Source organism: Geospiza fortis, unplaced genomic scaffold (genome assembly GCF_000277835.1).
Source record: "Geospiza fortis unplaced genomic scaffold, GeoFor_1.0 scaffold174, whole genome shotgun sequence".
NCBI lineage: Eukaryota > Metazoa > Chordata > Aves > Passeriformes > Thraupidae > Geospiza > Geospiza fortis.
Window position 1 is genome coordinate 1,091,611 of NW_005054480.1, and position 13,274 is coordinate 1,104,884.

Consider the following 13,274-nt stretch of genomic DNA (forward strand, 5'->3'; position numbering starts at 1 on the left):
ATTCAGTCATTTTTGGACACTGCTATGCTAAGTGAGACACAGGCCCTGATGGTTACCAGTGCTGCCAGTTGGTCTGCTCTGCAGAAAAAGATGCTGATTAACCTACGCTTGGTCAATGGGTTTGCAGCCCCGTGGCTCTGGTTGGGCCAGGAACCGACCAGGGAAATCATTGGTTCTGGCCCTGTTGCACAGAGTGATTGGTTCCCTGAAAGCGTGCAACCATGGTCTCTGTGGCTCATGTGGAAATCCCAACAGCATCTTTATGTTTCACAACAACAGCACCTTTAAGTTACACATTGAAAGGGAGGATCACAGGAAACGTTTCCAAAGGTCTTTTTCTTCTGCCCAAAAGGGAGATAGAAAGCTGAGGTTTAGTTGCCAGTTCTTTCTGCAATGAACAGAAGCTCATGAGAATTTTTTTCTGTTGTGGCTGCCTGCAGGGTTTTCACATCAACCCCTTTCTCTGCATCCTGAAGCCCTAAGAAAGTCCAGAAAAGATGGTCTCCTGGGGGTGCTGATCTGCTGATGCAGGGGGATGTGTTGGGAGAATAGGCTCCCTGCACTGATGTTGTTTGAAACCACTACTGAATACCTCACCACATCTCATTTACTTAAGTAAAACCACAAACCCCATTGGGAGAGGTGTCCTGCACTATGCATGTGGAGAACAGAGGCCCAGGTTGTCCTACAAAAATAATCTACTTTTTTATTTGGGGCTAAATTTGTGAGACCTGTGAGGTTTTGTTGTTGTGCATCTTTCAGTTTCATGCAGGTCAGTACCTCCCAGCCCTACTGATACCCATGTGGGGTAGAGGGCTTCTCCCACACCTCAAAGTATTTCTTTTCTCTTTTATAGAGGAATGAGCTTCAAGCATCCACAAATATTGTGCTCAGCAGGGGCTGTAAACCATCATTTTCGCTTGGAAGTTCTCTTCTGAGAAGAAGGAACTACAGTTTACACTCTGCCACCATAAAAATCCTTTTGGCCATAAAAAGATGACATGAAACAGCACTTGGAGGAGGGAAGGGGTCATTTAACAGTAAGAAGCAGCCAAGGAGCGTGTCTGAAAGCTTTCAAGAGCATCAGTCAGGGTCTCCCAGGGTAAGCACTGGCACAGTTCCTTAGAGTCAAGAGAGGTATGTGGCTTTTTCCAGGGGAGGATCTGGTCCCTGGCTTGCATTCACACAAGAGGAGTCCAGGAACTGTGAATCTTATCAAAACCTTCCCATTAGCAATGAGTGGAATGTGATTTCATTTCTGGTATCTGTCTTAATAGCCAGAGTTGAGCAAAAGAGCAGATAGCAGGGCGCTTTTTTTTCCCCCTGCTAAGAGAAAGAAAACCATTATATGTGGGCAAAATTATTTGACTTTAATAGCTAACAAAAAACAAGAGCTGGTTTTGGGCAGTGCTTTTACCACTGAAAATTTTACTTCCACAGAAATCAGCTGGTAAATTGCAGTGACTTGCTCTCAGAGATCTGAGTTCCCCAGGGTTGTTCAGGCAAATCCTGCTCTGATCAGTCAGTTAAGAGAAATAAACAAATACACAGGTACCCCCAGCAGTCATAGGTGCTGCAGTATTGGAAGACTTCACTGTGTTTGGGTTATTCCCCCTCAGCTGGGACGATGACAGGAAGGGCTTGGGCTGGCCTTGGACCTTGCATTACACCCAGTGTGAACATAAATTATCTCTTTACAAAACTGTGAAAAAGGACTAAGTCTGGAAATCATGGCAAAGTGTATGCTGAGCAAGTGTCTGCAGGGAGGCCATCCCCTCTTACTCAAGATTTCGGTATGTGTCCCGCAGAAAGGCAAACAAAAATAAAGTGCATTGCTTCAGTTTTACACCATGTTGACATAAATCTTCTCTCCATGTGAATTACGGCGAAACTGTGCGCAGCTACTGAGCTGCTGCACTTGTGCTGCAGATGGGCTTTGTCTGTGCGTGCTTTGGCAGACAAACCTGTTGCTCATTTGGATTTCATATAGAAGAAAAGTGAATTTGCTGGTTGGTTGGGTTTTTTTAGGCTTGTTTTTAGTGTATCTCGCTGGCTTGCATTTATAGATGTCTAATTATTTCTTGCACATTCATTTCTGTATTTTATATTTGAATTTTTGCTACACCATTTATTTCTCAAAGCCAGGGTGATCAAAAAAGAAACACTGGGCAGGAACAATAAGGAGAGGGACCTAACAAAGACCCTTTGTGCAATTAGAAACACCATGCCAGGTGTAACTGGCAGGTCTTCAGAAAAGAGCACAAGTTCTTCTAAGTTCACATTACGATTTAGGCTGAAGAAGTCTAGTATTGAAAAAGTCCTCTGCTTTCCTAATAGGAAATTGGTTTTTTATTAAAGACATTTCTTGAGCATATTATGGTTGCTTTCTACCTGCACCAACTTGAAAAAACAGTGCTGATCTATTTAAATCTGTATTAAATCCTAAGCATCTCTTCTGCCCCCTAAATTGCAACTGAGCCTGGCCTCCTATGGAGTTGCTGCATCTTCCAGTGGCATGACCTCAGGCCTCAGCTGAGCTCTAGAAACTGTCCATGAGGGCTCTCCTAGCCCCAGTAAATGGGTGGTAAAGTTCCTCTTCTTGAACTACCTCTGTCTGGGAGGAGTCAGCCTGGAGACCGACTGCCTGGCAGCATTCGAGGGATAAAACAAGGGCAATATTTTATCCTAAGAACTCTCTTTCAGGCTCAGCATAGAGATTTCTGTGTCTGCTTTGCTCCTAGGAGGATAATATTTCCTAGAGCAGACTCTTCTCTTTCTACTTTTGACATCTTTAGCGAGAACTTCCTTAACATATTATGTTTAGTCTGAAACCGGTATAAAACTTGTATTTTTCATCTTTTCTTTGCATTTTCCCTTTGCATTCCCTTTTTGCAATCACTAAATGATGATCATGTATCTTTTTCAGCATGACTCATGGCAGAGATTTAGAGCTGCCTCTCCAAAACCTCAATAAACGCATGGAGCAGCTGTTGTTATAACCCAACTCACTGCCACGTTACTGCAAACAGATGCAGGTTAATTATAATTTAAAATGTTTATCCTGTTATTGTTTGCATTTCTGAAGATTTTCAGCAGCTGTAGGACCCTGAGTGACTCCCTCCCCGCTCACACAGTGTATTTATTTTCTGGGTTCAGCATGCCTTGGTCGGTGTCTCCGGCATCGCTGCAGTGTCCCGTGCAGAGCGGGAGGTGGGCTGGGGTGATGGCAGCTCTGCGCCAGGTGGAAGCAATTATGGAAAAAAAACATGGTCCTTGCTGGATGACTTACTGCTGATAGCTGCCAGATAAGCTAACTTAATAAAGCAGTGGCTTAATTAAGCCGCATTCCTCCCATCTTGCCTCTCGTCCAGCCTGTCTGAGGCGACGCTATCGAGCAGCTACTGCTTTGCAGGATGGGGCAGGGGTGCTGTGCTGATGCAGCCCTGTGTGCTGGGCACTCTGTGGGGCGACCTATGGGTGATGGGACACAGGGGAGCTCCTGGAAAACTCAGCTCCTCTCTCAGTTTGCAAGGCAATAGGCCACAAATCCTGGGAAAAAAAGACAGATCTGCCGCTGTTTGCCACAGATCTGCCTAGTCATAGATATATTTATTGGTATCAAAAGTTTGACCCTAAATCCCATCTTCTGACATTTAGACTTCTAGAAGCATCTGAAACTCTAGAGCAGAGGGTAGGAGCACAATATCTCCCTCTTTCTCCAGCAGGTACCCGCCAGAAAAAATAAGGGGTGACTTGGCTTTGAGGGTGTCCCTATCACTACAGATTTTCTTAAAACCACAAATGCTGGATGTTGCATTAATCAAAATCATGGTGCCCCAAACCCTCTGTGAGTTTGGGCTTGTTCTTATTCCTGAGTAAAGACAGCATGAGAATCAAAAGTTACTGTGTTTTTAATTACTAAAGTACCCCATTTAAAGCTGCAACACATAAAAGTCTGCCAGAAGCTTCATCCTTTGTAAACCAGATTTCAGGTTAACAAATCAACCTAATTTCCCCAGAGCTCCAGGTTTTAGTGGTGGAGCTTCAAGCACACAGCCATGTGTTTGTGTTTCATGCATGGCCACATGTATGGCTGCATAGCAACCACCTTGCTGAAAGTTATCCAGTAGCTAAAATTATCAGTAGGAACCCCTTCTTACCACTCATTATGTACAACGAGATTGCTGCTGTGCAACGTTGATTAGACATGTCAGCCTGGACCTGGACGTCTGAAAATGAGTGTTGCTATTAAAATAATGCTTTGCTAATGCTCATGTGTCCATCACTTTGACAGATTTCACTTTAAGAATGTAGAAAGCTAAAGCATGCAGGAATCCCAGGGCTGCAGTGTAATGTTCAGAGAAGCAGGTATTGTATTGTATTTCCTTTGCATTAACCCTAAAGTAGCAGTTTCCCTGGCAAAATCATGCTGATAAGAATGCTGTTGAGTACAGGCTGCACTAATGCAGAGATCTGTAACTTTCAACTGGGAAGAGATTATCATGCGGAATGTGGTCCGAAGGCATGGCATCCCTCCTCTAAACACTTCTTAAAGTATAATTTAAAACTTCCACAATGCAGAAAAATCTTCACGCATTTAGAGAAAATATTTCAAAATCCCCTTATCAGTAAGGCTTGGGAAAATTCCAACAAAAATTTGAGAGGGACACTGAAAACAAGGAAATTGTTTCTCAAAACTATCTCATCCCACTGTGGAACCCATTGCTGCAAGAAGCTGCTGAAGGGAGGAATTTCAGCAAGCACTTGGATATTAGCCATGGGAACATGATTGTTTTAAGTGAAAGCTAAAGCACAAGGCTGTGCAATATCAGGGTGCCAGGGCAGCATTTAATGACTGAAATTTAGCATGTGATGGGTTCTCAATATATGGCTGTGGGAGAAGGGTTTGATCAGGGCAAGTGTTTTGGCTTTTGGGAGAATCCAGCCAGGCTGATAAAACCTCACTTTAGCCACAAGAAAGCCAATGAATCCAGCCAAAAGCCATGACCAGCCAAGCTGAGAGCAGAGAGGCAGCTCCTGCAAGGTTCCCAACAGGTAACCCCTTACCCAGGAGCAGATTATCACATCATCTGCTGACGCAGGTCTCATTGGTCCTAAACCTGAAAATAAGGTGGGAATTCCATGGAGAAAGGTACAAATTATGGAAATTACTGCTCCCTGTGGCTGGTTAGCTCTGGCTGGCACAACCCCACAGGTCAGCATCTCAGGCAGGGATGTCCTCCTCTCCTTGCTCATCTCCCGGCCCTCTCATTGGGCCCTCTCAATCTTCTTCTGAAGAGCAGCTACAAGGAAGCCTCTTTTCTTTTGCAGACAGAAGGAGATCAATGTGCACTTGGAAAGCCATCAGCAGGGCTTGCAGCATGTGAACAGCCTCCCCGATGCACCTTTGAACTCATTCCTCCTGCATTTGTTTGTCTTGCAGATAAAACTTCACAGCAGTGTTTGGAGAGAAGTCTAATGAGGCACCACTGTTTGCATAACAAAGCAAGGCTTCCTCTTCAGATGTTCAACTCTCATTAGGCATAATTTATATTCCAGCTAATCTTAAGGAAGAGGGTAAAATAGGGAGCCAAAGTTTGTTTTTACATTGTTTGGAGAAATGCATTGTTTGTTTTAAGCCATCAGTTGCAACTGATAGCTAATTTAAATTAAACATAATGATGATTTGTGATGGCTACATGTTGTCCAGGGGAGTGTAGTGTCAGTGGCTGACATGGCTTTAGCATTCTTCTGTGTAAGTTATTGAATCAAAGGAAAAAACAGAATGGATGGTTTCCCAGTTTGGGAGATATTTCATTATGTCCACAAAGCATGAAAAAACTGTGTATTTGTAAAATACTGAGGGATTTTTTCCCCCCATATTCATGTATACTTGATGCAATAATGCACTGAACAGCAATTTGGTTTTTTTTCATTTAGAGCAGTCCTGGTAGTCACCAAACTGGGATCTTTTGAAAGTTGCTAGGTCCCTGCAGAGAGACTCTCAGGATGATGAGGCACACGGCCATTTGTAAAGGCTCCTGAGAGCTGCTGGGAGCCTTGGTGACTGATTGTGGTTTGCTGCCCGGAGAGAAAACCAGCAGGTTTAGCTGGATGCCTAAATGTCATTACAGGCCAGTGTGTCAGAAACAGTAATTTCTCAGCATTCAGACTTTGTTCATATCATAGGCACATAAAAAGTGTCTGATCCTATTGACTCTACACTGCAGTTTTGTCCCTCAGACTGTATAAGATGTTCTCCCTTGCTCCAGTTGAAATACCCAATATATTGAGTTTACCTCCTCCAGGTTTATTAGAAGACATGAAATAACTGATAAAATTTATCCTCTGTGCACTCCTCACTGAGACTTACCCCTTCCTACAGGTTTACGTTGTAGTGATGGATATTTGAAAACAGCCTTGACTGTACCATGAAAATGATGACCCGAGTTGTGTATTTGGACAACACTGAGCTGTCCAGACAACAGCCCGACAACACAAGAGAGCAGGATTTTTGGAAATTACTTGGGATGTTGGGTGGGTCAGTGTTGGGGTACTCAGCCCCAGGCTCCTGAGGTGGCTGGACATGCTGCCATGTGAAATTCCTCCTGAGCCAGGTGGTGCATTTCCCTGTTGTGTTCTGTAATGCTGAACTCCAGCTGCTCAGGATCCTCATCTTGTTTGGTTCATCACATCCACAGACCACTTATGGCTGTTTCTAAAGGCAGCACCAATCTACAGAGAATACATTTATTTATTCATTTATTTATTTTATTGTTTTTCAGGAAAAAATGCTGTAAGGGTTATAAGTTTGTTCTTGGACAGTGCATCCCTGAAGGTATGTGATTTCACTGTTCTTACATGTCATGTCCCCTTGCATTTGTCTTTCCCCATCTGCCATCTTCTCCACATTGTCTGTTTGGAAGAGCAACCTGAGAGAAGCAGAGGCTTTGCCATATCTCATGTATCAGTGTGGGGAGGAGCTGTTTCCCAGAAATTGTTGGGAAAATAAAAAGATCAACAACTCCCAAAAGTGCTGCTTAGCATGCCAAGCCTTGATCCTCCTCCACGTACACATGGCTGCCCAGATCTTGTGTCATGATCTGCTGCTCCGCAGACAGAGGAACATGTTCTGCCCTTGGCTGGGTAGCTGGGAGCACTCTGTGCAGCTCTCATGGATGATGCCTTTCCCCTTTTTTCCCTCGGATCTGGTACAGCTGACTTGACTTGTCAGTGCACAGGGAGAGGGTGAGTAGGTCCTGCCTGTAATTTCCCATGGATATGGCTTCCTTGTTACCAGGGGCCAAGGAAGATGCAGATTTAATCAGGATAGTTCAGTATGCAGTAGTAAAAATGGATCTGATTTGGATGAAACTGGCTCTGAATTTGTTGGACTGCAGGAACTACCAGGCAGGAGCAAATGCCCAGAGATGACATGCCAAAAACCTTTTTTTTACAACAAGTTAAAAAGTTATTCTATGGCAACATATTCTTCTATTTGATGATATATGGAAAGCCTTGATTTGGTCTGAGAATTTTCCTAGTTTGTGACTGTGATATTTTGGGAAAAAAGTGACAAACCCACATACTGGAGAATCAGCTGCTTTTGAGTTGCAGTGTCCAGCCAAAAGAGATTCTAACTCAAACTGTAATCCTTGTGGGTTTGTTGTGGGTTTGTTGCTCTTGTTGTTTTTAATTTGTGTCTTCTTTGCTGCTGGCTAGAAACACTAAAACAATTGGTGGACTGATGGGGGTGGAGACAGAGAGAAAAAAAGAGGGAAACAGCTCTGGATGACCCTGTGCCTGAAGGAGCTGGGTAGGGTTTGGGTGAAAATGGTGCTCACACATAGTTCCTCATCCCATGGTTTTGCTGTGAGTTTTGTCTCAGCGTGTGTGATATGGGTGACAGCTCCAGTGTGAGACAGACACTTGGAAGAGGCAGTTGTGTGTATTGGCGGCAGAATTCCTGAATCCTTTCAAGGTGGAAAGAAGCCAGGACTCTACATTCTGGCCTCCAGCTTTCCTATGGATTAAAGAATTTTATGTACTGGCTACTCACTGAATATAATGGATACAGCAAGAGAATTAATAGAAGCAAAAATAAAACGAGAGCCATGGCAATTTATTACTTTGGCTTCTAATTCTCATCTCTTGAGATGTTAGGTGATTATGAAAGCAGCTTTTATTATGTGCCCACTGGCTTTGTCCAATCCTGTCTTTTAACTGCATTTCAGTAACCTGAGAGTTTCTGCCCCTGATTCAATTCTCTGCTTCTCTCACTTTGTTTCTCCATTCCCCCTTTTCAGCTTTATCTGTATTTTGCCTAGAACTTCAGAGGCCACAGCAGCTGCTTTAACATCCGAGACAATCTCAGGCCCTTGGTGTAGGGACGAGAAACATGATTCACTGAAGTATTCATTTCACTTACTCTGTTACAAGACATCACTTGGCTCTTCACACATTGTTTTGGCATAATCTTGACAGAGTAGCTGTATGAAATCCATATCTCCAAACAGACACATAAATGCATTACAGATGTGAGTTTATTAGAGCACATCTGCACCTTTTAATCCAGTACTGGCACATTGAAACTGTGAGAAGTAGTTCCAGGCCTGTCTTCTCTATGATTTAGCAGTGGCTGCAGGGAGGAAGCTTGACAGAGGTATAGATCCTCCCTTTTCCACCCTTTTATAGCTGCCTGGGGAACACACCAATCTCCTTCTGGGACAGCTGTTCCTTAAGAAGACTTTTCCCAAAGGCTTGTGGCCTTGTCCACATCCCTTATTGGTTTTTGTCCTGTTATTTTTCATCTGCCCTTGAAAAGGAACAGAAATCAGTGTAGTACAGTATAAGTCTATGCCTCCAGTTTCTGCATTTCGTCTGTTTTGTACTCACCTTCCCACTGTGGCTTCCAGCTGCAGGACCAGGGATACTCAGGAAATATTGAGTGCAGTTACTTCTGTGTGTCTGATTCTCTCCATAGCATCTCTTCTTGCTCCACCTCTTCAACAAAGTGGATAAAAAGAACAGCTCCTCACCTTTTTCTCCTGTGTGATCTCCTTTTTATTTGCTTTGGAGACTCATTGCTCCAGCCAAGTGCAGTCTTGGGTCCTGTCCCATGGTGTCAGAGTGAAGAAGGGACAGATGCAGTATGGAGCAGTTTATCTCGGAGACCACCCTTCCTATTGCTGGTTTGTTTCCTGAACTGGCTGTGGAAGAATGCAGAGTAAAATACTCTATTACAGGCCAATTATAGTCAGATGTGGTCTTTCCTTAGTAATGTTGTTTCAAAAATTTCCTTGGTAAACTTTCCGTGCAGTATTGTCATTTCTGAGTTCATTGAAACTTATACAGAGACATTTGTTATTCTGCTTTGGCTTTTGCATTTTCCTAAAGTCTGGAACAGCCTGATCCTTATTGTATGGTTTTGATTCATCCCTAAACCACATTTCTTAGGCTGGCAAATGAGGGATTTGAACACAGGAGGGGATTTTTGCCTCCAGTTCTGCAGAGCACACGCAGGTGGTGCAGCAGCTTTTGCCTAGTTTCATGTCAGTTGTGAGAACTGTTTCTAGGGAAGTCATGTTACCTGGGAGCAAAGCCCTGGGGATGTAGCTCCAGACCTGAGACCTGCCTTCAACCATTGTGTGATTTGGGTTGACTGTGTGGGACCACCAGCAGGGATATTTGTCCTTCCTGGACCCTTCTGCAGCTTTGTGTGAAGGTGAATGAGGCAATGGACGTGATGGAGCTGTGCTGAGGTGGACACGTTCAAAGACTGGTTACATTAAATTTGGCGACAGATGGATAAAAAGAACTGGCATTGTTTAGTCTAGAAAAAAGGAGGCTGAAGGGAGACATGATAAGAGTTTTTAGGTATGTGAAAACTTGCTGCAAGGGGGAAAGTAAATTGTTCTTTATGGCTGAGGAAAAGAGGACAAAAATAATGGGCCTAAGTGTCTATAAGGGGAGTTTGGATTAGATATGAGTAAAAAGCTTTCTGTCTGCAAGGATATTTCATCTTGAGACCAGACTACTAGGCAAGCCATATCCATCCCTTGGGGGAAAGGAAAACTAGGAAATGTTTATGCATAGCTACTCCTGCTTGTGATTGGAGATGGCCCCTTCCGGCATTGTTTTTTCTGATTTTGTTAGGGCACATCTATTCATGGAAGCACAGGGAGGCCAGAGCTTGCTTTACCTCTGCTCTGAATAGCTGAACATGGCACAGGCCAAGTCCCACACCTGAGTGGGTACACTGGGTAAGGAGCAGCACGTTCACCCCCATGCTGGACATACCATCCTGTTCTCACTCTGATTTTGTTTCAGTGGAAAATAAAAATTGCAACCATGCCCAGGAAAAATACCAGCAATGCTTTAAAGCTGGGACTATTTAGCAGTGCCAAGTGTAATAGAAATTTACAGCCCAGCAACACCTAAAGAGCCCAAATTACCCCTAGACTGAACAGTTTGAAAGCAAGAGTTACGTTTTTTCTTTCATGGCTCTGCACTGTTGGACACTGTTTACTGCAGGGGGTTCTAGCATTGCAATTCACCACCACAGCACTGTGGGCAGACTTCAGTTTGGGAAGAAAGAAGGAAAGAAAGGATGCCTGTTATTCAGGAGGTAACAAACAGAATGCTTGGCACTATTACAGTAGTATGTCTATTAGAATAGTACATTTTTTTCTAAGGGGTTCTGGTGTGAGATACAGCGTCTTGTTAAGTCTCATTTTGTGCTTTTCTGTATTTTGGCATGCTGTCACTTTTAACACCAGTGCTAGGCATGTGCTCTATATACTTTGTACAGAGAATGTGTTTTCATTTGCTTTACCATCTCTTAGCTGATTTTAATTGTTTGGAACAATCACCATACCTAGAGGTATCTGCTAGTCATTAGGGTGAGTCAATAATGAGTTTTAATTATGTATATGGAAACACAGTGCGTGCTTTGATGGAAACTTGCTTGGACCACTTAGATTTTGTTTGGACATGTTTGTCTGGAGCATGGATGAGATATTTCTGCTGTGGCCCCCAATGCCCACTCACTGGATTGTCACAGCGACCTGGATGCTCTCTGCAGGATGATGTTCTCTGGAATGGTCACAGAAACTGCCACTTTGCTTTGGTGTAAAACCTGACTTGGGCAGGCTGTGCCCAAGCTGGTTTTGAGACCAGATGCCACTCGAGGTCCTGGGGTCTCCTGGCAGATGTTCCCCATGGTGCTGCAAAACCCTCACACCCATAGCTGGGAGCTTTCCTTCACCCCCAGCCCTGCCACCAGCACCATGCCAGAGGCCACATCCAGCCCCTGACAGGACAGGGATATGGGTCAAACCCCATTGTGCTCTGGTGTCCATGCCTGAGGCTTCAGTTCTGCTGCTACACAGCAGTGAAATTAGAAACAGATTTTCCCTCCTTTGGGTTTCAAACAGGGACTTCAGTCTTTTGGGATTTCAATGACATACCCAGATCTGCAGCTATTAAGAGAGATGATGGGTTTGTAACAATGCACTGTTTGCTAGAAGGGTTATATCTGGCTTCAAACAATTAACATGTGATGTAATTAACTTTTCCTTGTGATATACTTTCTGCCAGGCTTTGGCAGTTAACCTTGTGGTTTTTCACAGTATTCTGCATAGGAAATGTTGCTATCAGGCTTAAAGATCTGTTGAAGAAAGCTAAAAGAATGTTTTAGGTAATTTAATATTTCTGTGAAAAGAACTCCTAAAATCTGCCAAATGCAAAAGTGACTCTTGCTTAAAATACAGCTTTAAGAAATAGTCTTACTGCTGTAAAGCTGTGAATAGCAATTACAATTTTAATATATTCCTTTGCTTATGTCTCATGAATGTTTTATATCTAGGTTCCCTCAGTCCTTAAAAACAATGTAACTCAACTTTATACTAATTAGCAGAGAGGCGAAATGTTTGCAATCTAAGTATCATCCATCTACTGACTTCAGTATTTTTCCTAACCACATTTTCCTCTCCCTTAGACTACGATGTCTGTGCTGAAGCTCCCTGCGAACAGCAGTGCACAGATAATTTTGGGAGAGTCTTATGCACTTGCTATCCTGGATACCGCTATGATCGGGAGAGGCACAGGAACAGAGAGAAGCCTTACTGCCTGGGTGGGTAGATGAGCATGTTGAGCTCCTCCCTGGTTAATGGTTTAACCTGCTCCCTTCAAACTTCTAGGAGTCAGTTTAAACCTGAAACCTTTCTTATTCTCAACATTACCACAGAAGAAATATGGGAGTTAACTGTATTAAGAATTGAGAGATGTAGATGCCCCTGAAATTATTAGGAGGTATTACCTACAAGATTTACACACCCAAACACTTTGAAGTGTTGGGCTGATGTCATTTTTCCTTCAATTCCTCCTGCTGGTTGTGAGCCACATATACTGAATATTGAAGCATTATCACTAGGCCTAATTACTAAAACTAATCCTTGGGGTTTGACTCAGATGGCCAGTATATAATTCAGAACTGGTCATTTACACGTGGTCCTGCTGTGGCTAGTCCTGCCCTGCCCTGCATGGGTTGCCTTGCCAGGGAGCCAAGGCTTGAAGGATTGAGCTTTGCTTGTGAGCTTTTCAATGCAGGAAGACCTTCAAACAATGTTCACTGATAAAATGCCAGGTATGTTAATAATTCTAATAGTGCATCTTGCCCAGAGCTCCAGACCAAAGACTCCAGCTTCAATTGCAATTGTGGTGCTCCAATTACTTGTTTGTTTAACCACAAAATCTCTCTTTACCTGTAAAGGAAGTCTTTTATTGTGTTGGATGTCTGAAACCTCCAGCTATGGGACATTTTTAATCTCTGCTTCTCTCCAGATATCGACGAGTGTGCCACGAGCAACGGGACTCTGTGCTCTCAGATCTGTGTCAACACCGTGGGCAGCTACAGGTGCGAGTGTCACGAAGGCTACGTCCGGGAGGAGGATGGCAGGACATGCACCAAAGGAGATAAAGGCAGGTGCCAGTGCAGATTAAATGCCCTGGATGCCTAAAGGGTTGGTCTGTCACAAATAGGAACTGCTCCCAACGCTACACTTGGAGCTGGGGGTACAAACCTGGGATGTAGCAGATGCTCCTGGGGTATCCGGGCAGTTCTCTGGGCACCTGAGCACCTGTGGAGCAGCCCTGCCAAACTCTCTCCTCCAATGCACAGGTACACTGGAGGATGTGGAAGGCATCTTCACCTAGGGAGGCAGAATGGCTGAATAATGATATTTACCATTACAGCTTCAGTTAGGTCATTCCTG

At 43.8% G+C, this 13,274-nt stretch overlaps 1 protein-coding gene across 1 annotated transcript in view; it reads left to right on the forward strand.

Moving 5' to 3' along the window:
• Positions 1 to 9,151: 9,151 nt before the first annotated feature.
• Positions 9,152 to 13,274, forward strand: part of CCBE1 (collagen and calcium binding EGF domains 1) — an 18,791-nt gene continuing 14,668 nt past the window's right edge. The window contains exons 1-3 of the mRNA XM_031063079.1: positions 9,152 to 9,191; positions 11,966 to 12,133; positions 12,844 to 12,981. Coding sequence (XP_030918939.1) covers positions 9,152 to 9,191; positions 11,966 to 12,133; positions 12,844 to 12,981 — 346 coding nt within the window. The remainder of the gene's footprint in view (positions 9,192 to 11,965; positions 12,134 to 12,843; positions 12,982 to 13,274) is intronic.